The 27614-nt window shown below is 44.9% G+C and overlaps 1 protein-coding gene across 2 annotated transcripts in view; it reads left to right on the top strand.

Moving 5' to 3' along the window:
• PDGFRL (platelet derived growth factor receptor like) overlaps positions 1-27614 on the top strand; it is a 55125-nt gene that overhangs the window by 9448 nt on the left and 18063 nt on the right. For both annotated transcript variants that reach the window (XM_032618662.1, XM_032618661.1), the window contains exons 2-3: positions 236-533; positions 25945-26096. In XM_032618662.1, the coding sequence (XP_032474553.1) occupies positions 236-533; positions 25945-26096 (450 nt within the window). The remainder of the gene's footprint in view (positions 1-235; positions 534-25944; positions 26097-27614) is intronic.

Genomic DNA, 27614 nt, shown 5'->3' with positions numbered 1-27614 from the left:
TGTTAGTTCATACGTGAGATGTTTTGCTGAGTTTGAACAAAATCTTGGAAGCTGAAATTGATTCCCTTACTAATTGGTTTAAAACTAAAGAATGAACCAAGAAAATAATGATTATTCCTGAAAATAACTTTGACATAGGAGGAGAGGGATATTAAAAACGATCTGTTTCAGGGGTTGAAGACTCTGGGTATGTTAACCACCAAAGTCCATTGTTCTCTCCTCATGTTTGTACCAGTTACGGGTCAACATCCCCCCAAGAACAAGCATCCAAAGGAGCCTGGAGAGAACAGAATCAAGCCTACCAACAAAAAGGTGAAACCCAAAATTCCTAAAATAAAGGACAGGGACTCCGCTGACTCAACACCAAAGACACAGTCTATAATGATGCAAATGATAGATAAAGGTCGCTTTCAGAAACCCGCTGCAACCCTGAGTCTGATGGCAGGGCAAACTCTAGAGCTTCGATGTAAAGGGAATAAGATCAGATGGAGCTATCCCGCATACCTTGACACCTTTAAGGACACCCGCCTCAGGTAAGCCTTTTCTTTTACTTGTGTTGGCTCAAGGATTTGGCTTCATACCTTTGCTTAATATCACATTGTGTCTGACATCTACCATTTTACTCTAGCAGATTATAAAAATGGAAGCTCATTGAGCAAAAGCCATTGGTTTTATTGCTTCACCCAGTTAAAAAAAATTATTGCAAATCCTACCAACATTGTTTAAATAGTGAACTGTTAAAGGAAGCCGTATGACAGCCGTAATTAAAACTGTGATGTATAGAGGTAGAGATTTAAGAGTTCATACTGTAGAAAATAATGGACTCAATGCTTTGTCATTTTTTAAGTAATTGTAATGAAAACTGACTAATGGGAGATTCCTATGAGCAAGTTGACCAGAGGTGAATTGCTTTTGACCAATTCAACTTCTTCTGATTTATTTTTACTTTTCCAAGTATATGGCTTTTATATTCAGAGGCATCCGTTGGTAAGAAGGCTAAAGATTTCTCATGTTTGAATGAGTACCTTCAGGGAAAGTGGTTAAGATGATGATGATGAAAACTATGAAAGGCAAGGAAGCAGAGCATGTTTTAGCGGGTGCCAGAAAGGGCCTATGGCGTTAGGGGGGTGTTTTCCTGCGTATCTTTGGGGAAGCCCCCTAAACTCCCTCCCTCAGTTTCCTCTGGCAAAGAATGAAGGGGATTGGTCTGTGTGCTTCCTAAGTTTCTTTCTAGACCTTTCTTCATATGAAAGGTCAGGATATTCTTCATATGATTCAGGATAGAGAAACAGTGGAGATCGTCTGTTTGGGATGATTGGAATGGGGAGAAGAAAGAATGTGGATCTCAGGCATCCATCCCAAATGCTGCATGTTCAAAAGAGATTCATATTTCCACACACACTCCACCTACTTGGGTCTTCATCTCCCTCAAGGACACCACCATCCACTCAGCTGCTCAGCCTGGAAACCGGGGAGCATCCTTGCCTCTTCCTCTCTCCCTCACTCCCCACAGCCAATCAGTCACCAAGTTCGGTCACTTCAATTTCCCTTCCTTCCTTCCTTTTTTATTGAAGTAGAGTTGACTTACAGTGTTGTACCACTCTCTGCTGTACAGCAAAGCGACTCAGTTACACACAGAGACATTCTTTTTAAAAACTCTTTTCCATTATGGTTTATCCCAAGAGATTGGATATAGTTTCCTGGGCTATACAGTCGGACCTTGTTGTTTATCCATTCTAAATGTAATAGTTTGCACCTACCAACCCCAAACTCCCAGTCCACCCCTCTCTCTCCACCCTCCCTGTTGGCAACCCTAAGTTTGATCTCTATGTCTGTGAGTCTGTTTTGTAGATAGGTTCATTTGTGCCATATCCACATATAGGTGATATCACATGGTATTTGTCTTTCTCTTTCTGACTCACTTCACTTAGTATGATGATCTCTAGTTGCATCCATGTTGCTACAAATGGCATTATTTCATTTTTTATGGCTGAGTAGTATTCCATTGTATGTATGTACCACATTTTCTTTATCCATTCATCTGTCGATAAGCATTTAGGTTGTTTCCATGTTTTGACTATTGTGAATAGTGCTGCTATGACCATAGGGGTGCATGTATCTTTTTGAATTGTAGTTTTGTCCAGGTACATGCCCTGGAGTGGGATTGCTGGATCATATGGTAATTCTATTTTTAGTTTTCTGAGGAACCTCCGTACTGTTTTCCATAGTGGCTGCACTAACATTCCCACCAACAGTGTAGGAGGGTTCCCTTTTCTCCACATACCCTCCAGCATTTGTTATTTGTAGACTTTTTAATGACAGCCATTCTGACCGGTGTGAGGTGATATCCCATTGTAGTTTTTTTTTTTTTTTAACATCTTTATTGGAGTATAATTGCTTTACAACGGTGTTGTTAGTTTCTGCTTTATAACAAAGTGAATCAGCTATACATATACACATATCCCCATATCTCCTCCCTCTTGTGTCTCCCTCCCACCCTCCCTATCCCACCCCTCTAGGTGGTCAAAAAGCACCGAGCTGATCTCCCTGTGCTATGCGGCTGCTTCCCGCTAGCTATCTATTTTACATTTGGTAGTATATATAAGTTCATGCCCATTGTAGTTTTGATTTGCATTTCCCTAATAATTAGTGATGTTGAGCATCTTTTCATGTGCCTACTGGCCATCTGTATGTCTTCTTCGGAGAAATGGCTACTGTCTTCTGCTCATTTTTCAATTGGGTTGTTTGGTTTTTTGCTGTTGAGTTGTGTGACCTGCTTGTATATTTTGGAGATTAAGCCCTTGTCAGTCACATCACTTGCAAATATTTTCTTCCACTCCATAGGTTGGCTTTTCTTTCTTTCTTTCTTTTTTTAATGATTTCCTTTGCTGTACAAAAGCTCATAAGTTTGATTAGGTCCCATTTGTTTATTTTTCTTTTTATTTCTATTGCCTTGGGAGGCTGACCTAAGAAAACATTTGTACAATTTATATCAGAGAATGTTTTGCCTATGCTCTCTTCTAGGAGTTTTATGGTGCCATCTTATGTTTAAGTGTTTATGCATTTTGAGTTTATTTTTCTGCATGGTGTGAAGGTGTGTTCTAACTTAATTGATATACATGCAGCTGTCCAACCTTCCCAGCACCACTTACTGAAGAGACTATCTTTTTCACATTTTATACTCTTACCTCCTTTGCTGAAGATTAATTGACCATACGTGTGTGGGTTTTTTTCTGGGCTCTCTATTCTTTTCCATTGATCTGTATGTCTGTTTTTGTACCAATATCACACTGTTTTGATTACTGTAGATTTGGAGTATTGTCTGAAGTCTGGGAGACTTATGCCTCCTGCTTTGTTTTTTCCCTTAGGATTGTTTTGTCAATTCTGGATCTTTTATGGTTCCATATAAATTTTTGGATTATTCTAGTTCTGTGAAAAATGCATGGGTAATTTGATGGGGATCACATTAAATCTGTAGATTGCTTTGTGTAGTGTTCCTATTTTAACAATATCAATTCTTCCAATCCAAGAGAATGGGATATCTTTCCATTTCTTTGAATCCTCTTTAATTTCTTTTATTAATGTCTTATAGTTCTCAGTCTTTCACCTCCTTGGTCAGGTTAATTCCTAGGTATTTTATTTTTGTGTGTGTGTGATTTTAAAAGGTATTGTTTTTTTACATTCCCTTTCTGATATTTCATAGTGTAAAGAAATGCAACCGATTTCCGAATGTTAATCTTGTATCCTGATACTTCGCTGAATTCATTTATTAGGTCTAGCAGTTTTTGTGTGGAGTCCTTAGGGTTTTCTGTGTATAGTATCATGTCATCTGCATATGGTGACAATTTTACCTCTTCCCTTTCAATTTGGATAGCTTTTTTTCTTTTTCTTGTCTGATTGCTGTGTTGAATAGAAGTGGTGAGAGTGGGCATCCTTGTCTTGTTCCAGATTTTAGCAGGAAGGCTTTCAGCTTTTCACCATTGAGTATTATAATGGCTGTGGGTTTGTCATAAATGGCTTTTATTATGTTGCGGTATGCTCCCTCTATACCCACTTTGGTGTGAGATTTTTTTTTTTATTAAGGATAGATGTTGGGGCTTCCCTGGTGGTGCAGTGGTTGAGAGTCCGCCTGCCGACGTAGGGGACATGGGTTCGTGCCCTGGTCCAGGAAGATCCCACATGCCGTGGAGCAGCTAGGCCCATGAGCCATGGCCACTGAGCCTGCGCGTCCAGAGCCTGTGTTCCACAATGGGAGAGGCCACAACAGTGAGAGGCCTGCGTACTGCAAAAAAAAAAAGTTGAATTTTGTCAAATGGTTTTTCTGCATCTGTTGAGACGATCGTGTGGTTTTTGACTTTTCTTTTGTTAATATGGTGTATTCCATCGATTGATTTGTGTATGTTGAACCATCCTTGTGAACTTGGGATGAATCCCACTTGGTTGTGATGTATGATCTTTTCTATGTGTTGTTGGATTTGATTTGCTAATACTTTGTTGAGAATTTTTGCATCTATATTCATCAAAGATATTGACCTGTAATTTTCTTTTTTGGTGGTATCTTTATCTGGTTTTGGTATCAGGGTGATGATGTTTTCATAAAATGTCTTTGGGAGTGTTCCATCCTCTTCAGTCTTTTGGAAGAGTTTGAGAAGAATTGGGATAAGTTCTTTGTATTTGTGTGTGTGTGTATTTTTTGTAGAATTCACCTGTGAAGCCATCTAGTCCTGGACTTTTGTATGTAGGGAGTTTTTTTTTTTTATTATTACACATTCCATTTCACTTACAGTGATTGCTCTGTTCAAGTTATCTATTTCTTCTTGATTAAATTTTGGTGGGCTGTATATTTCTAGGAAGTTGTCCATTTCTTCTAGGTTGTCAAATTTGTTGGCATATAATTGTTCGTCGTATTCTCTTAAGGTTTTTTGTATTTCTGCAGTATCAGTTGAGATTTCTCCTTTTTCATTTCTGATTTTGTTTATTTGGGTTCTCTCTCTTTTCTTCTTGGTGAGCCTGGCCAGAGGTTTGTCAATTTTGTTTATTACCCTTTCAAAAAACCAGCTCTTATTTTTATTGATTTTTTTCTATTTTTTAATCTCTATTTTGTTTATTTCCTCCCTGCTCTTTATTATTTCTTTCCTTCTGCTGACTTTAGGTTTTGTTTGTTCTTTTTCTAACTCTTTTAAGTAGTAGTTTAGGTTGTTTATTTGAGATTTTTCTTGTTTTTTGAAGGCCTGTATCACTGTGAACTTCCCTCTAAGAACTGCTTTTGCTGCATCCGTAGATTTTTTAAAGATTTATTTCATTATTTATTTATTTAATTTATTTATTTTTGGCTGTGCTGGGTCTTAGTTGTGGCACACGAGATCTTTCATTGAGGTTTGAGGGCTCTTCGTTGCAGCATGTGGGCTTCTCTCTAGTTGTGGCATGCAGGTTTTTCTCTTCTCTAGTTGTGGCAAGCAGGCTCCAGGGCATGTGGGCTCTGTAGTTGTGGCATGCAGGTTCCAGAGTGCATGGGCTCTGTAGTTTGTGGCACGTGGGCTCTCTAGTTGAGGCGTGTGAGCTCAGTAGTTGTGGCACGTGGGCTTAGTTGCCCCGCAGCATGTGGGATCTTAGTTCCCTGACCAGGGATTGAACCTGCATCCCCTGCACTGTAAGGCGGATTCTTTATCACTGGACCACCAAGGAAGTCCCATGTCTCAAGGTATTTTTTAATTTCCTTTTTGATTTCCTTGTTGACCCATTGGTTTTTTAGTAGCATGCTGTTTAGCCTCCAGGTAATCGTTTCTTTCTCATTTATTTTCCTGTTGTTGATTTCTAGTTTCATGCCATTGTGGTCAGAGAAGATACTTGAAATACTTCAACTTTCTTAAGAGCCATAAACCTGTCCTCTTTCCATCGCTGGTGTTGCTACGCCAGTCCCAGGCACGTTACCCCTCATCACCACCAGTACTGCAGTAACCACACCCAGGCTTGTCCTCCTCCATCCTTCTCAGTGAAGCTAGAGTGACACTTAAAAAATGCAGGTCTGGTCTACCCTGGTGGCGCAGTGGTTGAGAGTCCGCCTGCCGATGCAGGGGACGCGGGTTCGTGCCCCGGTCCGGGAGGACCCCACATGCCGTGGAGCAGCTGGGCCTGTGAGCCATGGCCGCTGAGCCTGCGCATCCGGAGCCTGTGCTCTGCAACGGGAGAGGCTACAACAGTGAGAGGCCCGCGTACCGCAAAAAAAAGAAAAAAAAAAAAAAAAAAATTCCGGTCTGATTGTGTCAATCCCGTGCTTAACACTCAGTGGCTCTCCATTGGTAAGGAAGTTCCACATCCTCACGTGACTCTTTGAGACTCTCCCTGATCACCCCTGGTGTCTAGATTAGTGTGTCTGCTTTCATTGGCCTGGGTTCCTGTGACATCGTCAAATGCACCAAGCTCTTGGAGGCTTTGAACTTGCTGCTTTCGTGGTCTAGACCACTCTGGGCCCCTCTTCACCTGGCTGACTTCAGCCTCAGGGTCACTTTCTCTGGGAAGCTCGTGTCAGGCCTCCCTAGATTTGCATCCACATGGCCCCTGGTGCATCCTTTTTTGAGCACTCTACATACTTGTAACTCCTTTTTTTTTTTTTTAATCTGTATTTTTCACCAGGACTTAGCTGAATGCTTCACATTTAGCTTTATCTACTGAATAACTATCTTCCCCTTCTCGCTCACACATACCTTCGAGAATAAATAATATATGCGTATAAGAAATATCTCTCTATCTAACCTCTTGTATTAAGTCCTCTTTCATGTTTTATTCTGAAGACACCTTTCTGGCTTCATGTGACGTGACAGTGTATAGTTTTTTCCTGAAGGGTTATTGGGTTGCATGAGGAGTGGAAGGTGAGAGAATATGATAATTTTTCCCATTTTCATCTCCATACTTGACGTGTGTATGTGTATACATGTGTGTAGCTATTGCTTGGAACAAATCTGGCAAGATTTACTACTGTTATCCTTTTAAATGACTTAATTTACCAAAGTCAAATTTACACACTTTTTTTAAAAAATGAGAATGGAGCTGATTTAAATTATTCTGAACAGTTAGTCTTTGACTTACACAAACAATCCTAAACCTAGATGATTTAGCCCTTGAATATTTCATATTTTCTAGGAGTATTTTCAAAGTTACATTAGCCAAAATCTGTTTGAAAATATCTTAAGGACTCAGAGTGAAGTAAATATGAATCTGAATCAAAGAGAAATATCCTGGAGCTAAAAAAAACAGTTTTGACTTGGCATTAAATAGGATTCATTTCAAAGCACAGTTAGGGCTTTATAAGAAAGTAAAGACAGATGTGGGCCCTAAGGACTTTATGGAAAAATGTGAAAAAACATCTAGTCATAACTCTATATCAGACAACAACAACAAAAATCACAATTTCTTTGACACCAGAGATTCGACTAATTTGTTCTTGACATCTTTCCCGGAATGTGGTGCCTTTGGATAGAGAGGTATTCATCCTGTGTTTTCTTTTCCCGTGGAATGAGTTCTTTCCAGTGTGCTGATGGGCTTCTGAAAGCCTGGTCCTGTTAACCAATCTGGGTAGCTTTCTGGAACTAAGTTCGTATGCTGCCACGTTTGTCCACATGTAATCTTCTGACCAGAAGAGGGAGCATGTTATGGAACAGAGAGGTTAGGCTGAGGCACAGCTAGGTTGGAATCCTAGCCTGCAAAGTAGGTCTTTGACGAATAATTACCCTCGAACCCAGTTTCCTTGTCTGGAATATGGAAATGATATCATCTTTGGTAAATGCTGTCTGGCCGATGGTAAATGTTCAAATGTTCAGTAAATTGAACCTAGGCAATGCATATTACTAGGCAATGCATATTTCTCAAGTACAATAATCCAAGTGATCTTTGGGGACAGTTCATTCTGACCAGGACTCACATAAATCAGGGAATTGTGCACAGCCAACATGGCTTCTGGTATAGAGGATCCGAGAAAGTTTGCACATCCCTTTGCCACTTTCATTTAATTGAGCAATTCTTTGAAATCTGGGCCTGTGTTCCTCTTCTCCCATGAAAGCATAAGCCCGTTGAGGGTAAATACCACATCTGATGGGTTCATCAGATTCCTAGCACCTAGAACGGTGCCGGACATACACCAGAAACCAGGTAATATCGTTTGGTTTCCCCAGGGGCTTAGCATGACAGAGGTCAGTTTCCAGTCATGCTGGAACATTAAGATTGTTACGCTTAGTGCCGATGTGTGTCCTGTATGTGTGCGCTGTCCTGGGTAGGTAACGACAAAGCATGAATATATTTTATAATGAGGGCGCCAAGCCACTGGGATCCAGCCCGGTTACCTCAGGGCATTTGTTGCATGTTGACCTCAGGAGTCATTAGTCAGTTTTCCCCCTCTACCTTCTCCCTCTGTATCCACCCTGCCCGCTCTGTCTTTGCTTCTCTCTTTATCTTAGAATCTAGAACCTGTCATGTCTACTAAACTCTTGAGTGCGTCCTAAGTAGGTTATTTTGCCCTCTGTTTTTCCTTCACTCCCACTTGGAAACTTCCAACCCCAGACAAACCTGTTCACCTCCCTTCCCTTGTCGGCACGTGGCCCCTGAGCACAGCTGGAGGAGACCGCACAGCTGGCCCGACAGGTGCCGTGCGTTTGTGGTCACCTCACACGTGCCTGGCAAAGCTGAATCTGTTTCTCTAGTGAGCTCATGTTTTCTCTCTTCCTAAACCTCTGATCTTCTCCATCTCTCACTTCCAGCTAGTGCGGGTCTCACGCAATTCACTGAGAAATTGGAGCCCTAGAATTGCCTTACTGTCCTCGTCACACTTCCTCCTTCCCTGCACTTACAGTTATAGTGGGGGAAGGCTCTCTCCTCTTGACGAAGGCCAAAGCTGCATCTGTGCCCTGGATCTCATCCTTATATAAGCTTTCCAGGAGCCTGAAGACCTCCGTTATTGCCTCCTTTTTCTGAGTCTTCAACCCCGCTTCTCGAAGAGTTCCTTTGCCTAAGTCTCCAGACGGAGAAGGCCCACCTTGGCCCTCACGTATCCTCTGGCCGCCCACCTCTCTCTTCTTATCTTCGCAGCCAAACCTCGTGGAGGGGCCTCTCTCTACACAACTCTCTCCACTTTCTTCTGCTGTTCACTCTTCAACCACTCCACCTGACTCCTGTGGAGGACTCCACGTGCATTTTATCACCAAGGTCAAGGTCACTCAATCCAGAGTTCTCCTCGTGGGGCTGGCCCACCATGTCCTTCCGGCAGAAGAGAACGCCCTCCTCTTGGCTTCCTCGGCGCCATATTCTGCCCATTTTCTTTCACCTCACGGGCCCCTCCTTGGGGTTTCCCTCACCGGCTCTGCATCCTCTGTTCTTCCAGACATTCGAAGTTTGTGCTGTGCCTCTTCTTACCACATGCTGCCAGATCCCCCCATTTATCACAGATTAGATGTCATGTTTTCTTCCGAGCTCTCGGTCCCCAACTGCCTGCTCACCTGCCTGGATGTTTCCTGAGCCTTTCTTGAAACATAGCCACCTATGACTGAGCTCCTGGTCTTTCTCCACACCTGGTCATCATCCTGTGTCCTTCAGTTCAGTGAACTGCATGAATTCCATCCGGTTGCCCTTGACCAGAGGCCTAGGAATCACCTTGGACTCTTCCCTTTTACTTCCACATCCAGCCAATTTCCGTGCCCTAATGAGGCTACTGTTTCATTACTTCTGGAATCTCCCCACTTCTTCCCGCCCCAGCAGCATCACCCCCAAGTCTCTCACAGCAAGAGTCACACAACTTGCCTCTGTGTACCCCGTCTTGAACTTGACCTCAGTCTTACACATAGCAGTCGGATCTTTCACAGAAGCACATCCGGCCACGTTGCTTTCCTACTTCAAGCCCTTCAGGAGAGCGATTCTGTCGCTCTTAGAATAAAGATGAAACTCTTAACGCGGCCCACAAGCCCGTGCATAATCTGGCCCCTGCTTCCCTCCCCTTTCACTTCACTCTCTTGTTGTCCACACTCCAGGCTCCATGGACTTTTTCTGATCCCCAGTTGTGCAAACTCCTTCCTCCCTGGGGCCTTGGTCCATTTGGGTCCTTCTGCCTGTAATGCACACACTGGATTAGCTGCTCACCAGCCTTCAGATCCAGGCCTGTCACTTCCTCAGGGAGCCTTCCTTGCTCTCAGCCGCTGCCACTAGGCCCCAGTTACACATCCTCACTGGAGCCCTTCTCATCAGTGGTGCAGTTACCATTTCCTTGATCATTTGATTTATGTTTGTGTCCCTTGTGAGGCTGTCAACTTGGCAAAGGCCGTGTCTGTGTATCTGCTGTTGCTTCCCTAGCAGCCAGTTCAGGACCTGGCACCCTGTAACTCCTCCACAAGTATTTCAGTGAGAAAATGGTGTGCGGACGCTGAACCTAGAGGGAGTGTCAAGTCAGGCCCCTGTGATCGCGAGACCTGCGACTCTGGGAACAAGCTCTGAACTTTAGAGCCGAAAGGGACCTTAGCAGTTATCATGCTTAAGCCTCTCTTTGTATCAAATGAGGAAACGGACAAAGATGATAGACGGCTGGTCCAGAGCAACAAAGTGGGTGGCAGTGTGAGTCTAAACCCTGGCCTCTCGGTTCCCGACGTTGAACTGTTGCCCTGCTCAAGTGCGCCAAGGCACGTCTGGTGGCGGTAGGCACTTAGACCGAAGGACACTCTTGGTTTAATGAAGTAGTAGCTTCAGAGAAGATAAATTTGTCTACGTTTCTTTTTCTTCCTCCCTCCCTCCCTCCTTCCCTCCCTCCCTTCCTTCCTTTTTTAGTTCTTTGGATACTAGACTAACACATCTGATTTACAAAGTTAAGATCCAAAACAGAAATGAAAAGGATACACTTTTTCAGAGTGGTGCATTGATTTCTTGCTGGGATAGGTTCAAATTGAAAGTGATTGAAATTTCACATTGATTTAGGATAACTTTTTGGATATCAGAATGTTAAAACATGTTACACTGGGCTATTTAGAAAGGAGAACTCTGTCAGAGAACCACAAATCACGCCTCATCCTAAAAGGTGGACTTTGATCTCCCCAGAGGATGGATGTGTGTTCCTCCGGGTCTCCTATTCTGCAATGATGCCAGGTCACTGGAAGGTCCACTAGATGGCAGCTTTGAGCTGTGCTACAATTGTCTTCCTTTCACCAGTAAAAGAAACATCTCAAATGTGGACAGATTGGTTAAAATAACTGCACACTTTGTGCTTCCACACAAGTCCTTTCATCCTTTTAGGCAACTCAGCAGTCACAGTTTCAAGTTATATCTTAAACAATAAAGAATTCAATTTTCCAACAAACAAATAAAAAGAGGGGTGGGCATTTGTAATTATATGCCCACGCCGGGATAAATGCATTGGCAGCTCTAAGTCCATCTGAGTTTGAGGAACGTGCTGAAGATTCTGTATTTCCAGGTGCTGAAACTGATTCGGATTTTAATTCCTGACTCAGTGCATCCCAATCACATATTTTTTTTTGAGATCAGAAACAGCAAAGTTTTTTTTTTTGACGATGGTTGTTACCATTTTGCTGTTTTCTGACTCTTTTGCCTCACCCCTTTCTGCTCTCCTGCTTTTCATCCATCCTCCCACCTCGTCCTCCCTTAATTAATTCTGTTCCTCTCTTCCAACAATTTTTTTTTTTTGCATCTATGATGTTCAAGGTCCTGTGCTAGGCAGAAGCTGGAGACATGGTAGTGAGCAAGCTAGATACAACCGCTATACCCACAGAGCTTTTACTTCTATGAGAAGACAGACTATTGAATAAGCAATTTTAATATGCAGCTGTGTGAGTGCCTTGCTAGCAGAAGTACAGGATCCAGGAGGAAAAAACTCAGGCTGATATGTGAGAGCTGAGAGTTAACCAGGTCACGAAAGGGCTGGGAAAGGAATATCAGAAAGTTGCAGAAGGAGGGACCAGCACAAGTAGCTCCCTGTAGCTGAGAAAGAGTACAGCCCCTGGAGCACTGAGGGTGTGCAGTGGGGAAACAGGGTAGCCCTGGGCAGGGGAGGAGAAAGGAGGTGAGCAAGGAGAGTGGATGCTGGAAGAAGTCTGGCCAGGGAGGGCCTTGTCAGCCACACTGAGGGATTCAGTGTGAAATCTAAGGGCACTTGTGAGCCGTTGACTTAAAGCCTTTGTAAATGACACACTTAGAAAGTACAGAGGGCTGTACTGCACAGTGTGAGGGCTGCTACTCTGTCCTCACTGTCTTTAGGAAAAGACAGCATCACTTCCCAGCCTCAGGTGGACCCAGTCTCCCTCCAAACACCCTGTACCTGTTTTCCACAAACTGGGGTCTACAGACATATCCTTGGACCTAACATTTTTTCACCACATATACATATTTTTTCATTTTGTTGATAGCATAAAAAACATTCATAGAAGAATGTTCTGGGCTATATGATCCAACCTCTGGTTGAGCGATCAACACCATCCATTTCCATCTTCTCTGGAAACATTTTGCTTCTTCAGTCTCAGCAAAACACACTCGCAGAGTTTAGAGCAGGGGAATTCTTGGCGCAATATGGAGCCAAGGAAGAAAAGAAGAAGCAACTTAGGGGCCTGGATGATGGCTGAAGTATAAATCAGTGCTGGGTAAGAACAGGGGGGGCGCTGGAGATTTAAGCTAGACAGTTAGCCATGTCACAGCAGTGAAGACAAGCTGGCTGATGTGCTCATAAAGAAAGCCCGGGCTGCTCTCTGGAAAATCAGGTCCAGGCATCGTCTTTCAGGATGTTTCTGTGGTGTCTGGTCAGATGTTAGCATTTCTCAATCAAGAGCTGGAAGTTCGGAGGAGTGGACGGAGTACAGGAGATCTCTTTGATGGCTGGTTCCTCTGAAAACAATAAATAGCTTCTAGAGAGAAGGGAGGGCATCTGGGTGTTCGTTTGGCCGCAGTTGGCAATGGTTTATCCACCCACAGACAACACAAAGGGAGGGTGGGCCGAGGAAGCAGACAGTGGGCTCCGGGCCAGTCTAATCCTGCCTCCGGGAGGGGTGGTCTGGGGGCATTTCAAAAGAAAAAGAGAACGATGTTAGCAAGTGTTTGTAAACAGAAAAATCCCACTGTCAAGAAAGAATCTGCACAGACTTTGGTAAATATTGTCCTTCGTACTCTGGTGCTGTACTAAGGAAGAGGTCTTTATTTTTTCCCTTCAATTTATTTTATTTTAGTTTGGCTTTTCCTTCAATTTATTTAATTTTATTATTCGACGTTTGCCAAACATAATCTGATGTTTGGTGAACACGGACTCTACCATTTTAACCCTTTTTAAGTGCAGTTCAGTGGCAGGTACATTCATATTGCTGTGCAGGTGTCTTTTTAATTCAAACTCACTTTCCTTCAAAGCTCGTTTCACTTCATTTTCTGAGCAGGACAGACAAAGATGATGAGGTTCCATGAAAATCTTGGCACCCTCCCTTTGCTTTCCTACTTACCTGGAGGTGCCCTTTGGGTCCAGTTTGCTGTGGGAGATTGAAAGTCTACCCTGATACTTACTTTCAGATGGATGTCTACCCCCAGAAAACAGTCGGGTTCAAAATAAATGACTTATCCTGCCCTGAAGGTAGAGCCCTCTCTTCCCAGACTCAGTGGCACCAGCGCCAGGCATGGCAACATCTCCCCAGAGATGGATTTGTGGGCGTGGCAGGATGCAAGACGTCTCCAGGCATACTAGATGTTCCGACAGTGTTCAGGTTGCAGAAAAACATGGCCTGTTCCATTCAGACATGAGTGGTGGGAAGGGGAGCAATAACAGAACCAGCCTCGTAGTTGTCAGGATAGAATGAGGTCATGCAAGTAAAGCATTGGCACACGCGCTAAGCCATCTCTATAAAGGTGAGTTATTTTTATTCACAAGATTGTACCCAAAGGAGGCGAGTCACAAGAAAACAGCCAGGTTTTCAGGAAGTTCGTTTTTAAAAATTGTTTCAGACACGTATTTCAATCTCATACAAACTCTAGACGTCCGTGATGCCATGGAGTGCGTACTCATATCCAGACGTACGGTCCTGTGATACTCCAGCTGTCCTCAGTCTACGAGTCATCAAGGTGGGGAAATGGGTTGAAGTGCATTATTCAGTTTGGGGAGGGAAATGTTTTCTGATCTTCTTTTAAAAGACACCAAAACGTTCAATTTCTTGAGCCTTCTGGTGAAGTCCAGGTTTGCTTATCCCAGATGTGCTGCACTGCAGTGAAATACAGTACGATGGTGATCGTAAAGTCAAGTTAACGCGTCAAACCGAAGACGCTACAGGAAGACCACAAATTGTATGTCATTGGTAATTTTGGAGACTGTTGCAAAATGCAACATTGTTTACAGTATACCATGAAGTGATTGCATGTATTTTACGAGTGAACCCTGCCTTAAAAAATGTGTCTAGATGTGAGTGAGGTTTAGGATTTAATGCGCAAAAGTGAAGATGGAAGTTGCCGTAGCGTGATAATTTTCTGCCAAGTATCTAAATAGGCAAACTGTAAATAAAACCATTTTGTGAGGTATGTCAGAGGAGGAAGCAAGCAAAGAGGAATAAAGGATAAGCTATGGGAACTTTTATGTCCCCTGGAATACATGGTATACAGCTGTAGAGAATGGTACTTTATAAGGAAAAGAAAAAAAAACAGCAAAACTAAGATGTCAGAGCTTGGCCTCTAGTCTCTGGCTTGGCTGCTTTAGCAGAGACATCCACCCACAGAGGCAGGCGTGAAGTTGCTGCCCTTGGGAATCTGCCCCGTACATCCCATCCCACTTTCCTGACCTGTTCCCTCTGCCCTGGGGCCTCAGGATCCTGCTATCTCCTCGTTTGGTGCTTTAGTGATCAGATCCTCTGTTCAGACTGCCTTTTGTGCTGGATCCTAATTTTGCCCTGAACTCTGCCTTTCAGAGCACGTGCTACTTTACTGCCGAAGCCCGGCTCCTAACCCCACCCACCGCTTAGCGCTCAGCTTCCATCCGGTGGCCCACCTGCCGCAGAGGGGAGATCACACAGCGCAAGCTCACCCTTTCTTGTAACAACCCTGCTCTTCTTTACGAACTTGACTTAGTCACTAGGACAAGGCAGGGGTGATGGACCCTGGGTACCAAGCAAAGTTGATACAAGAGAGAACATGCTCTCATGCACTTCGTTTACAGAGGGGGCTCACAGAATAGCTTGTGATGTGGCATCGGCTGGTGGGCGTCGTGGAGGAAGAGGTTGAGGACAGGAAGTGTCCGTATAAAAGCAGAAGGGGTGACTGCACGGTGTGTCAGAGCTTGAGAGTAATAGGCGGAGTTATAGTTAGACTAATTTATACATAAAGACAGTCCACTAAGTCAGGAAGGTATATGTGAGAAGAAAACCAGAAGTGGCCCTGACCACAAGCAGCTTATGAACTCGTGGAATAAATGACATACATCCCAGACCCAGTTACAGCCTGTGGTCCAGTGTGAGTGTGCGGGGCCCATGGGAGGAGAGAAGGCAGCTGACAGCACGGGCTGGACAGGCAGGTTGATTCACTCTTTTTTTTTTTTTTTGGTGGTACGTGGGCCTCTCACTGGTGTGGGCTCTCCCGTTGCGGAGCACAGGCTCCGGACACGCCGGCTCAGCCGCTCCACGGCATGTGGGATCCTCCCAGACTGGGGCACGAACCCGCGTCCCCTGCATCGGCAGGTGGACATCTCAACCACTGTGCCACCGGGGAAGCCCTGGACCCTACATTATATAAGGGACTAGGTTAGACCCCCCCACCCACCCAGAGGCGAGGGGCTTTCTCAAGTTTGCACAGCTTTTAGTGAAAGTAAATTAGACTCGAACTTAATTCCCTCTAGTCCCTACACCAAGAAATCTGTCTATTTCTTACGTTTCTGATGTTTGCTCAGAAGATATGCCATCCGAGTGGCCTCAGGAGGAGTGGGCGCCTTGAATACATTGACAAGGTGGGAGATGTGGTGCCTCACTCTCTGGGCTGTGAATCCGCCGTGCCAGGTGTGAATGAGGTCAGCCCACAGCCTCTGCATTCACTATTATAACTTGGCCACAATACGCCCATTGTGGCCAAATGCCAGCCCATTAGTAACCCACAGCTTGTTTTCCTAACAAGGGTGGTGGAGGCTTGCTCCATTGTCTCCTGTCACTCCTCTTCCTGGGCCTATTCTTCCCTGAAGGCGTGGCCACGAGCATTCAGCTCAGCAGAACCGGAAGATCTCTTTTCATGTGACCTCCTGCCAAAGAAGTGCTGATGGCCTTATTCTACACAGTGAAATTAGAATTACCAGAAATGTAATAATGGAAGTTGTTAACATAAATTACCCCATACACAGAATCACATGGGGGCCAGGTTTAAAATTTGACCTCACCAAAATTACGTGACAACAGTGCTTTACTTGTTATTTCTATGAGTTTCTCTACATGGAGCACACACATCTGCTAAGTTATCTTTTGCCATCACTGCACACTTCCTCTACGTCACTCATTTGGTCAGGATTTGGTTAGGTATTTGAAATAATAGACACATGCTTCCTTTCCAATGCACAGTGGGAAGCATGGCAGATTCTTTTCCAGGACTTCCCAAGGATTCCATTCCCAGCTCTGACTACTGGCTCTGTGACCTTGGGTGAGTCACTGGATCTCTGTGAAATGAGGGATTCAACCAGATGATCTGTAAGGTCCCTTCTGGTTCCAAAATGACCCTGGAACTTGCACTTAATCTAACGTGAGTTAGATGATACGGGGACCAAGGAGTTAGGACCCTTGGACAAGAATTCAACCCATGTGAATTCTATTCTGTTCTGCACATGGTCACCTGTAACTGCTGTCTGCATCACATCACGCCATGCAGAAGGCTGTGAGTGACACAGACAAGCGGAGACGTGCTCCTGATTCCTGCTTAAGAAGGATCATTTCACTAGAGAAATATAATAGGAAGGTGAAAAGGTTACATACTAAGCAGTATGTGTGTATGTGTGTACACACACACACATAGTGATAAAGGGGTCAAGTGCAGAGTGCGAGAAGAAGCTTAGATCAGTGTGTACTAGGGCAACCCCAACAGCACCTAAACTTTGTGAGCACTTATTCTGCACCAGCATCTTTCCAGGATCTTGTACATTTATTAACTAACTAAATTCTCATAACAACCCTAGAAGGTAAGGACGATTAATCTCCCTGCCTCAGATGAGGAAATTGAGCACAAGTAAAGTAAAATAACTTGTTCATGGTCACAGAGCCAGTAAGTAGTGGAGGCAGGATCGAACCAAGGAAATCTGACTCAGTGCATGCTCTCAACCACCATTTTACAAATACCACCAACCATAAAAGGTCTTCCCAAGAATAGAACTTGAAAGAATAATGAGGTTTAGGTCAGATGGAAAAAGAAGAGAGCCTTTCAGAGGTAAAGAGATGGCTGGAGGGCTGGGATGGAAACGAACGGATGTGTCTGGGTGGGTGAGGAGTTGGGTTGGATGGAGAGGAGGGTCCACGATGGAGGTGTTGGGAGAGCATAGGAGGCTTGGATTCCAGGCAAAGGCGGTGGCATTCGATTCTGTGCACACTGGGAGCTGCTTGTGTTGTAAAGCTGGAGGAGATAGTAAAATGGTTCTTAGGAAAGTAATCTGATGGTTTTGTAGAGCATCTGAAACATTCTTCTAGAAGGGTCGACTTATAGGCTCATAGAACGTAAGGAATGGAAGAGAGACGTAGAGTCGATGTTGACATCAAGATCTAGACAAAATTAGAAGATTCCCCACTTACAGTGTTGACAGTGTGTCTTGAGATTTTCAGTGACCTTCCTTTTTTTTTTTAACTGATCCATGGGGTTTCTAACTTTCTAAATTAAATGAGCACGTATTAATTTGTCATAAGAGAAGAAAAACTGTAAGAAAAGAAAAGCAAGTTAAACTGCTTAAAAAACTGCAGAATGGGGCTTCCCTGGTGGCTCAGTGGTTGAGAGTCCGCTGGCCAATGCAGGGGACACCGGTTCGTGCCCCAGTCCGGGAAGATCCCACATGCCGCTGAGCCTACGCGTCCAGAGCCCGTGCTCTGCGACGGGAGAGGCCACACCAGTGAGAGGCCCGCATACTGCAAAAAACAAAACAAACAAAAAACAAAACAAAACAAAAAACTGCAGAATGGATGCTCTCCAAATGTATAATCAGGGATGGCTCATTGGTACTTTAAAAATCTGGAGGTGAGTTTTATATTGTGTTGCCTTTATAGCATGTGGCTGTGCACATTATTCTAGGCGGCCTGACAGGGTTTTCTGTTTGGTTAACCTCTGGTGTATCAGGCCTGGTATGGGCTTGTGGTGTCAAAGGGATATCTATGCCTTGTTTTCTTAAGATCCGGAAATCTCTGAAGGAGGAAGAGGAACTTTTCCTTTGTAAAGAAGCCAGATGGGTTGGCAAGAGAGGCAAAAAGGAGAGATGCTGCCAGCAGGCTGGAAGAGGTGGGGTGGGAAGAGAAAAGGAACATTCCAGTACAGCGGTCAGAGTGGGGTGGGTGTCCAGGAAAGGAGCTGGAGAATGAGAGAGAGGCTGGCAGGGCTGGAGGGACATCATGAATGTGAGCTCCTGTGAACCAGTTGGAAAATGCCTACTATAACTTCTTTCTAAATAGCACAGAGGAATCTGGCATAAGTCATTGTAATAGAAAAGACCCAAGTCACATTTCATATACATTCACATAAGCTGTTGTTGGGATAGAAATGCTGTAGTTATATTGCCAGGGTCTTGAGTACGTCCTTGGACAGTATTCAAATATGCAGACAGATATCTAGATAGATAGATGTATTTCAACTTAATTTCTGATATTGGAACTATATTCACTTTGAAGTTCCTCAGTTTACATATTGGGCTCTCTACTAGTTCCTCATACATATTTCTTTTCATCTTTTTTTTTTTTTGGTCATAACTGTGGAGCTTTGATATATTTTACCCAGGATTTGTACTCTGTTGATGTGGCTCCATTCCCAGCATATGGTGGAGCAATTATTTTCTGACACATTCTTAAAAGGAGCCTTAGAGTAAACACAGGCCCTGTACACACACTGGAAACATGACAAGCAAATACTCACTAATCTTTATCTCCCTTGATGCTTGGCACGGTTCCGTGCATGTAGTAGAAGCTAATAAATAATTTATGATTCTGAAATGAATGTTATTTGAATAAGGAGGATATTTGATTACATCTTTTTTGTTTTTGAAGCCATCTTTATTTTTTTAACATCTTTATTGGAGTATAATTTCTTTACAATGGTGTGTTAGTTTCTGCTTTACAACAAAGTGAATCACTTATACATATGTCCCCATATCTCTTCCCTCTTGCATCTCCCTCCCTCCCACCCTCCCTATCCCACCCCTCTAGGTGGTCACAAAGCACCGAGCTGATCTCCCTTTGTTTCAGCTTACCCTTCCCCCTCCCCGTATCCTCAAGTCCATTCTCTAGTAGGTCTGCATCTTTATTCCCATCTTGCCCCTAGGTTCTTCTGACCATTTTTTTTCTTTCTTTTTTTAGATTCCATATATATGTGTTAGCATATGGTATTTGTTTTTCTCTTTCTGCCTTACTTCACTCTGTATGGCAGTCTCTAGGTCTGATTCCATCTTTTCACCTTCTTCCTTACCTTTCTGTTTTATGCAATGAAGTCATCACAGAGTCTCCCAAGGCAGACTATCTGGGATCATATAGTTGGGTGGCCTTAGGAAAGTTATTTAAATTGATCTTCAACTACTCCTCCTGGGACTCCAACACTGACTTGGGAAAGTTACCTAACCTCAGTTTGCTCACCTACGACAATGGGTATAATAATAGCACCTAACTCTCGGGGCTGTTCTGAGGATGAAGTCAGTCCAAATGTGCAAAGGGCTTGAAACAGTACTTACCACGTGTTCAGCACTACTTAGATTTTAATTATGAGTCGTAGTTTCATCATCACCATCCCACGGGATTGAGAAAGAGTAACGTGCACCCTGGGTGCTGTCAGTTATAATGGTAATAACTGGTTGTTTTACTGCCCTTGTTTCCTTCAACCACTTGCTGAATGGCTAATTGTCCATTTAAATAGAAAAGGGGGTATCGTGAATAATACTGAGCTAATTTAATCAGATCTTCCAGGTTTGAGGAGTTTTTTTGGGGGGTGTGTGTGTGACAATATTTAACAAGATTTACAAGCTAGATAGAGGCACCATTTCTCAGTCAAAATTCCTTCCGTTCATTTCATTTCGGTAGGATGGAAGTCCATGTCCTTTTCATTTACAAACATTCGTAACCCGAGTCTATATGACACTAGATTAGAAGCTCTACCACTTAGAGCTGGGAGACTTTGGATAAAGTACTTTGTAAGTTTCAGTGTCTTCGTCATAAGAGGGGGAAAATAGCACCTCCATCCTGATGCGGTCGTGAGGCCCGTCACAGTAACAACGTCTAAAATATATTGAGCTCTTACTCTGTGCCAGGCTCTGATCTAAGTCTTGAGCGAACTTGAAGAGCTTGGCCTAATGCCCTCCATAAGTGTTAGATATTATGGTTGTTGTTACTAGGAGTCTAGGTGTAGCCGGACTGGAAGGCGTGAGCTCTAGATAAGGAGTCTGAAGGTCCTGGTAGAGCTGGGATTTGAATCCTATCAGTGTGGCTCCAAAGTCTATGATCTTATACCTCATGTGAATGCTGCCTGTCACCCCAGTCCTCTGGCCACCTGCCTTCCAGCCCAACTCTCTTTGTTATGAATTGAACCTGCCTTGGTCTCCTTTCAGGGATCTCCTTCCCTGGGAACATACACCCTCTGTTTGGTGCATGTTGAAACTCTCTGTCTTGAAGCTTGTCCTGGTCACCCTCCTTGGAATGCCCAGGGCACTTTGCATGAAGGAACTTGAGAGCAGGGAACTCTTCAGACATCATTGTGTCCCTGCCTCTCTCCTCCCAATACTCCCATTTCATTTGCAGTAATTGACTGTTTATGGAACCAATGAACTGATTATCTTGGAACCCAGGGCTCACCTCCCACGCTTGTCTTATAGAGTCTGGGGGAAGGACAGGAGTGTGGATGACCCCACCATTGTCACCTGGTCACTTCCCCCTGACTTTGGGAGCCATCAGTCCCCTTCTCTGTGCCATCCCATGACATGGTCCCCTCCAGAAAAGAGTAGGCTGGGCTACATACACGAAGTTTCCAGCCTCCACCGATGGGGATGGACGCTGTGTATGTAAAGCCAGGGTAGCCCATTGGAAGACACACATACACACAATTCTAAATTTTGGACAAATACTCTTTGAAACCTGGATTTGTCCATCATAGTTCACTGTGGGTCAGGTCTGGAAGTGCTGGTTTGGAATAAAAATGTTTGGGGTGAGCTGATGTGCTGGGGTGTTCAGAGCTGCCTCCAATTAATGTAAATTCTGCTTTACTTTTTTGGGGGGGCAATTTGTTGCAGTACCTCTTTTTATTTTTTTTCAGAGTGATCCTCTAGTTTTTTAAAAAATTTATTGAAGTATAGTTGATTTACAGTGTTGTGTTAGTTTCTTCTGTATAGCAGGGTGACTCAGTTGTACATATATATATATTCTTTTTCATATTCTTTTCCATTATGGTTTATTCCAGGATATTGAATATAGTTCCCTGTGCTATACAGTAGGACCTTGTTGTTTATCCATTCTATGTCTAATAGTTTGCCTCTGCTAATCCCAAGCTCCCAATCCTTCCCTCCCCTCCCCACCCCACCTTGGCAACCACAAGTCTGTCCTCTATGTCTGTCAGTCTGTTTTTGTGGCAGCACCTTTTTTTTTAAAAGCTCCACTCAAACTTCACATCTTGCACTTCTTCCATCCCCAGGGATCTGTGAAGTAGTTACAGGAGGAGGGAGGGTCTATGGTTGAAGCATCTTGGGACCGGGCTCGGCAGGACTCAGTGAATCCTCGTCTTCACCTCCTGGTGGAGACTCTACCCCCAGAGGCCTGAGGTCACATCCCAACCCCTTGGGTAGCCTGCTGCTTGGACTATGTGAGCCCATGAGTAGAAATGGACATTTTAAATCCAGGCATTTAAACTGTAATCCTGCTAAATAATTTGTTTCCTGTTTTACATTGTTTACAAGAAGAGGGGGTGGAAAAATCCAGAAATGGTTTCCAGTGCGTTTCCTTCCTTCCACCCCCAATCCTGCTAAAGATACAGCATGGTGGTAGGGTTAGCCCCAAGTGCTACCTTTTTATGTGTGTAGTTTCTTTCCTGGTAGGAATGGCATCTTACAATTTCTATCACTCCCGTGCTAGGACATGCTGGGCCCACAGAGGGTGCTCAGTACATTTATTGATCACTTACTGATTTCGTACCCTGGGGTCTGAGCTCCATAGGGAATGTGGCCGGATGTTATGTTCCACCTGGGAAGAATTTCACCTCCATTGTCCACCTTTGCAGCTTTTATCTGCTGAAATCAAGCTCCATCCTCACAACTGAAATTACTATCTTGGTTGCCAGAGACTTTCATTCTGCCAGATGAAGTGTGTGTGTATGTGGTCATGAATCTCTCTGAAAGGCATTAACCATCAATTTCTTGAATCTTTTTTTTTTTTTTTTTTTTTTTTTTTTGCGGTACGCGGGCCTCTCACTGCTGTGGCCTCTCCTGCTGCGGAGCACAGGCTCCGGACGTGCAGGCTCAGCGGCCATGGCTCACGGGCCCAGCCGCTCCGCGGCATGTGGGATCTTCCCGGACCGGGGCACGAACCCGTGTCCCCTGCATCGGCAGGCGGACTCTCAACCACTGCGCCACCAGGGAAGCCCTTGAATCTTTCTCCTTGATGATCCCCCTTCCTGATTCTTCTTTCACTGCTGATTCTACTTTTCCCCTCCATCCACCTCTACTTTTCCTACTCGCCCCGATTTGGCTCTGGATTTTGTCCTCAGCCTTCTCTTTCTTCTCCACACTTTTCCTTGTTGAGTTCATTCATTCCTTAGCTGCTGCCCGTACCCACTGCAGACGATTCCCCCAAATACAAATCTAGAGCTGTTTTACCTCCTCTGTGCCCGGCCTGTATTTCCAATGACACCACACGACATCCACACTTACCTGACCCACATTTTATCACAAATTCAAAATCTCCAGTAGTGAATCTATTATTTGGTCAGCCCCATCTCCTTTCTCTTCTCAGCTATTCCATCTTAGTCAGTTAAAACCTCCTTCTTTCCACCGCGTGGAAATACAGATCAAGTGGTCATTCTTCATGTGTCTTTCTTCCACCTCTTATACCCAGTCTGTCATAACTCTTCCCCAAGAAAGCAAGCCTTGTATTCACTTCCATTCCACTGCCAACACCCAGCCTGGCCCCAGTGCTTGCTCTTCACCCCAGTAATGGCCTCTCCCTCTCCCTCCTCCCCCTGCCTCTCCCATGCCTGTTCTCCCCACTTGTACCCTGGCTAAGGTGGGCCCAGCGCTTCCCACCTCCCAGACCGAGGGCGGTCCCTGCTGCCTGGTGAGTGAAATGTGTACCCCTCTCGCTGTTCTCAACCACATGCCCTGTGACTCCAACACCCTCCCTCCATCTCCTTCTGTAATTAATGGATTAAATCCCCAAATCAGCACTGAGTGCCTTCTACCCACCATGCACTGGGGACACAGCAGTGAAATGAGCAGAGCAGGTCCCTCCCAGCCCCCTGCGGCTCTGTTCTCCGGAGCCAGCAAGCTCGCTGTCTCTCAGCCCCTGCTGTCCCTCCACCTCCACCTTTCAAAGTCCAACTGCCTTCAACCTCTTCCACCCGCAGCGATGAATCCCTTCTCAGAATTCCTACTGCTCTTGCTGTGAGCAGCGCTTTAGTTACACTCTGATCTTTTCATGTATATTAGTTTTAGCTGCTCAGCTGGATTGTAATATCCTTGAGGGCTACTGGTTTTTTTGTTTTTAATTTATTTATTTATTTTTGGCTGCGTTGGGTCTCGTTGCTGCGCGCGGGCTTTCTCTAGTTGCGGCGAGCAGGGGCTACTCTTCGTTGAAGTGCGCGGGCTTCTCATTGCGGTGGCTTCTCTTGTTGCGGAGCACGGGCTCTTGGCGCGTGGGTTTCAGTAGTTGTGGCTCGTGGGCTCAGTAGTTGTGGCTCGTGGGCTCTAGAGCGCAGGCTCAGTAGTTGTGAGGCGCGGGCTTAGTTGCTCCACGGCATGTGTGATCTGCCCGAACCAGGGCTCGAACCCATGTCACCTGCACTGGCAGGCGGATTCTTAACCACTGCACCACCAGGGGAGGTCCTGGGCTACTGGTTTTTATTTGCGGTGCTAGCCATCCCCAATGCTGGGTGTGCATACTTTTCATTGTTGTAGTAGTATTCACAATAACTCCCACTAACCTGCAGTTATATGTAATTAAGATATAATTAGGAAAATACAGTGAACCGGGCATGGCATGAAGTACTTTGTATGCATTTTATCATCTAATGAATGTGTATTGGGTACATACTTAATTGAGTTAAGGAAGACAGTTTTGTTCAGCTGTTCTCCAGCTGTGGGTCTCAGGGGGAGTCCCTTCTGCTCTCTGACACTCAGTTTCCTCATATGCAAAATTGGGAACTGGATTCCTGCTTTTTTTTTTTTTTTTGGATTCCTGCTTTTTAAGGTTCTTTCCAGTTCCAACACGGATGTTCAATTTCATGTCAGTCCCCTTGTTTCTAGAGAAACTTTACTGTATACTGTGCACAGATTTGTTGCTTAGGGAATATAAAACAAATAGGGTATTCGTGCCCCCAGAGTATTCACCATCCACCGTAATAACAGGAAGCCAGAGGTGTCGGAGGGGTGAGAGGACAGAGGCAATTGCATCACTGGGAGAAAGCAGGGAGATTTCTGAGTTGGTTCTAATTAGAAGCTTCCTGAAGGAGGAGAGATTTCCGCTCAGTTGAAAGGAGGCAGTTGAGGGAGTGGGAGTACAGAGCATCTCCTGGCAGAACGGGTGGGCAAAGCAGCTATTCAGCGGAGACCAGAACAGGCTGTGTTGAAGACCAGCCAGCGAGACATTCTGCTGTGTGCTAAATTTAAAGTGGTGACCGTGCTGTTACTGCAACCTAGCACGGGAGAGTCTCGCCTACATCAGGAAAGTCTGTGGATCCCAGAGGGGATTTGAGAAGCATCCTCAGGTTGAAACCATTTATTTTGGCATCCTCACATGCCAGGGCCACGGTGGGGGAGGGCATCCATCCCGAGGATGACACATACGGGTTCCTAACATAATATAATACAATTAATTACCATGACAATCGGATAATATTAGCGTTTAATAATAGTAAATATTTATGTCTCCTCATTTCAAAAAGGACCTGAAGGGGTTTGCAAACACATTCACATGCAACAAGATAAAAATACAAGAGATTAAAAAATGAGAAATTAAAAGAAGAAATAATAGTGTGAGGCCAGAGGAGAAGTGCCCCAAAGCTCTAAATACTTGACCAGAGGTGGGTGCATGATAGGGGCTCCGCGTCTCAGCAACCAATGCATCCTTTCCTGAAAGGGAGGTTTTTATTTTTAATAATGTAGCACCTCAAAGATTCCAAGCTTGTATTCAGAGCCTTATTCTTATTGATCAAAGAGGTTTTGCTTTCATTCCTGCTGACTGCTATTTAAATAAATTCATGAGAAACGAAAGCTGAAAGCAAGATGCCTGCCCAAGGCTTCGTGGCTGAACTTGCGCAGCTGCGTTGCTTAAGGAAACCCCAGTCCTGAGGTTGAAGAGAATGTCTTCTCCTTAGAAAATGTGACTTCCTTCTAGGAAAGGCCTTTCTCTCTGCCTCCCCCATCTACCCCCCCCGCCCAACACACTTTTCCCCAAATACACTCTTTTATTAGTCAGTGCCACCTGAGAAAGGGCACTCTGCCTGGAGCCGCTGGGGCTTTATGTGCGAGGATGACGGAGCAGGGAGAGATGGGCGCGAGGCCCCAGCCCCACCGCGACCCGGCTTTGCTCTTGTTGACAGTGTGAAGCAGCACGAGCGCTACGGCCAGCTGACCCTGGTCAACTCCACCGCGGCCGACACGGGTGAATTCAGCTGCTGGGGGCAGCTCTGCAACGGCTATATCTGCAGGAGGGACGAGGCCAAAACGGGCTCCACCTACATCATTTTTACAGGTAAAAGGTTGGCTGCGTTAGTGGAACTCTTCAGACCTCTGGACCTGGTCCATATTAAAGGTTCCCACTGTCTGCTGATTATCAAATAAGTACAATCAGAGCGCTCGCTGTTTGCCAGGCTCTGGGCTCAATGCTTTACATCAATTATTTCATGTAAGTCTCACAAGAACCCTTCAGGGTCAGTACTAATATCATTTTTTTTTTTTTTTCCAATGGGAAAGTTGAGGTTTAGAGAGATTAAGTCCTTCAGGTCAGACTGCAAGTAAGTGGCTGAACCTGGATTTGCACCCAGAACTGTCTGGTTCCAGAGTCTGTACCGCATTGTCCAATATTGTAGCCACTAGACATGTGTGACTTTAAATGTAAATGGGGATTAGTTAAAATTAAAGCTAAAAACTCAGTTCCTGGGTGGCACTCGCCATGCTTCAAGCGCTCTACTGGCACGTGTGGCTGTAGCTGTCCTAATGGATGGCGGGGACAGAGGACCACCCATCAACACAGAAAGCTCTATCGCACAGCGTTGCTGTAGACTTTCGGTCACTGTGCTCTCACAGTCTCTGATGAGCTCCTTTCCGGAAGCTCCTCCTTTCCGGAAGGATGCCTGGCTAAAGGCCTCCGCGCGTTTGTCTTTGTGAGTACTGTGAGCTGAGGTTTGGGAGCAGTGTTCCCAAAGGCTGCAGGCTGTGAGGCTCCAATCCTGATGCCTGAATCCAAGTGAGGTGCCTGAAAATATGCAGATCTTCTCCCCTGTAGGGTCAGATCTGGGTTTGCCAGGTGGAACTTGCACTTGGAGAAACGGGCCTTGGAGAGTAGCTTGCCAGCCTCCTTCCTCTGCTGAGATCTCTAAATTCTAGAGTTTGGAGGAAGAAGTTCTCCGACAAGGCTCAGAGGTCAGGAACAGCTTTCAGAAATCTTTCAAATGCTATGCCCTAGCGCTGCTGTTGTCCAAGGCATTTCAGGTGAAGCCAGGAGGCTTTCTGAGTGTCTGGGCAGGGGCTGCCACAGTGACTTAGGTCTACAACTCAAATGACCTTAGGCTCTGGCCTTTAATGAACGCTTTAGCAAAATCTCATACATTCTCCCCTCCTACCCAAAGAGCTCCTCTCTGGCGAGCAGGTACACGAGCAGGGTGCTCTGCAATCCTGGAAACACATGCCTCTCATTTCATTTCCACAATACCATGAGGAAGTAAGTGGAAACTACTTAATTATCTGTTTTAGAAATAATAATGCTGATGCTGAGACGCAACAGGGCAAGGTGATGTGTTCCACGTTCCATGACTTCACGTGGCGGAGTAGAGGGTCAAACCCCGTTTTTCTGATCCAGGATCCAATGTTCTTACTGCCTCAACCCACTTTTAAGACAAGGTGATGGACAGATTGACAGGCACACACGAGCTGGCGTAAATGGTGTCGTCAGAATTGCTGACAGTTGTTCATGGGCCATCGCTTCTGAGTCTCATTCTGGAATGTGCCACCCAGAAGTGCCCATGTGCCCTTAGTATGATACGACACCAGG

Source organism: Phocoena sinus, chromosome 21, assembly GCF_008692025.1.
Source record: "Phocoena sinus isolate mPhoSin1 chromosome 21, mPhoSin1.pri, whole genome shotgun sequence".
NCBI classification, from domain to species: Eukaryota; Metazoa; Chordata; class Mammalia; order Artiodactyla; family Phocoenidae; genus Phocoena; species Phocoena sinus.
Note: the sequence above shows the minus strand (reverse complement) of the source record. Positions and strands in the feature narration are given on the sequence as shown.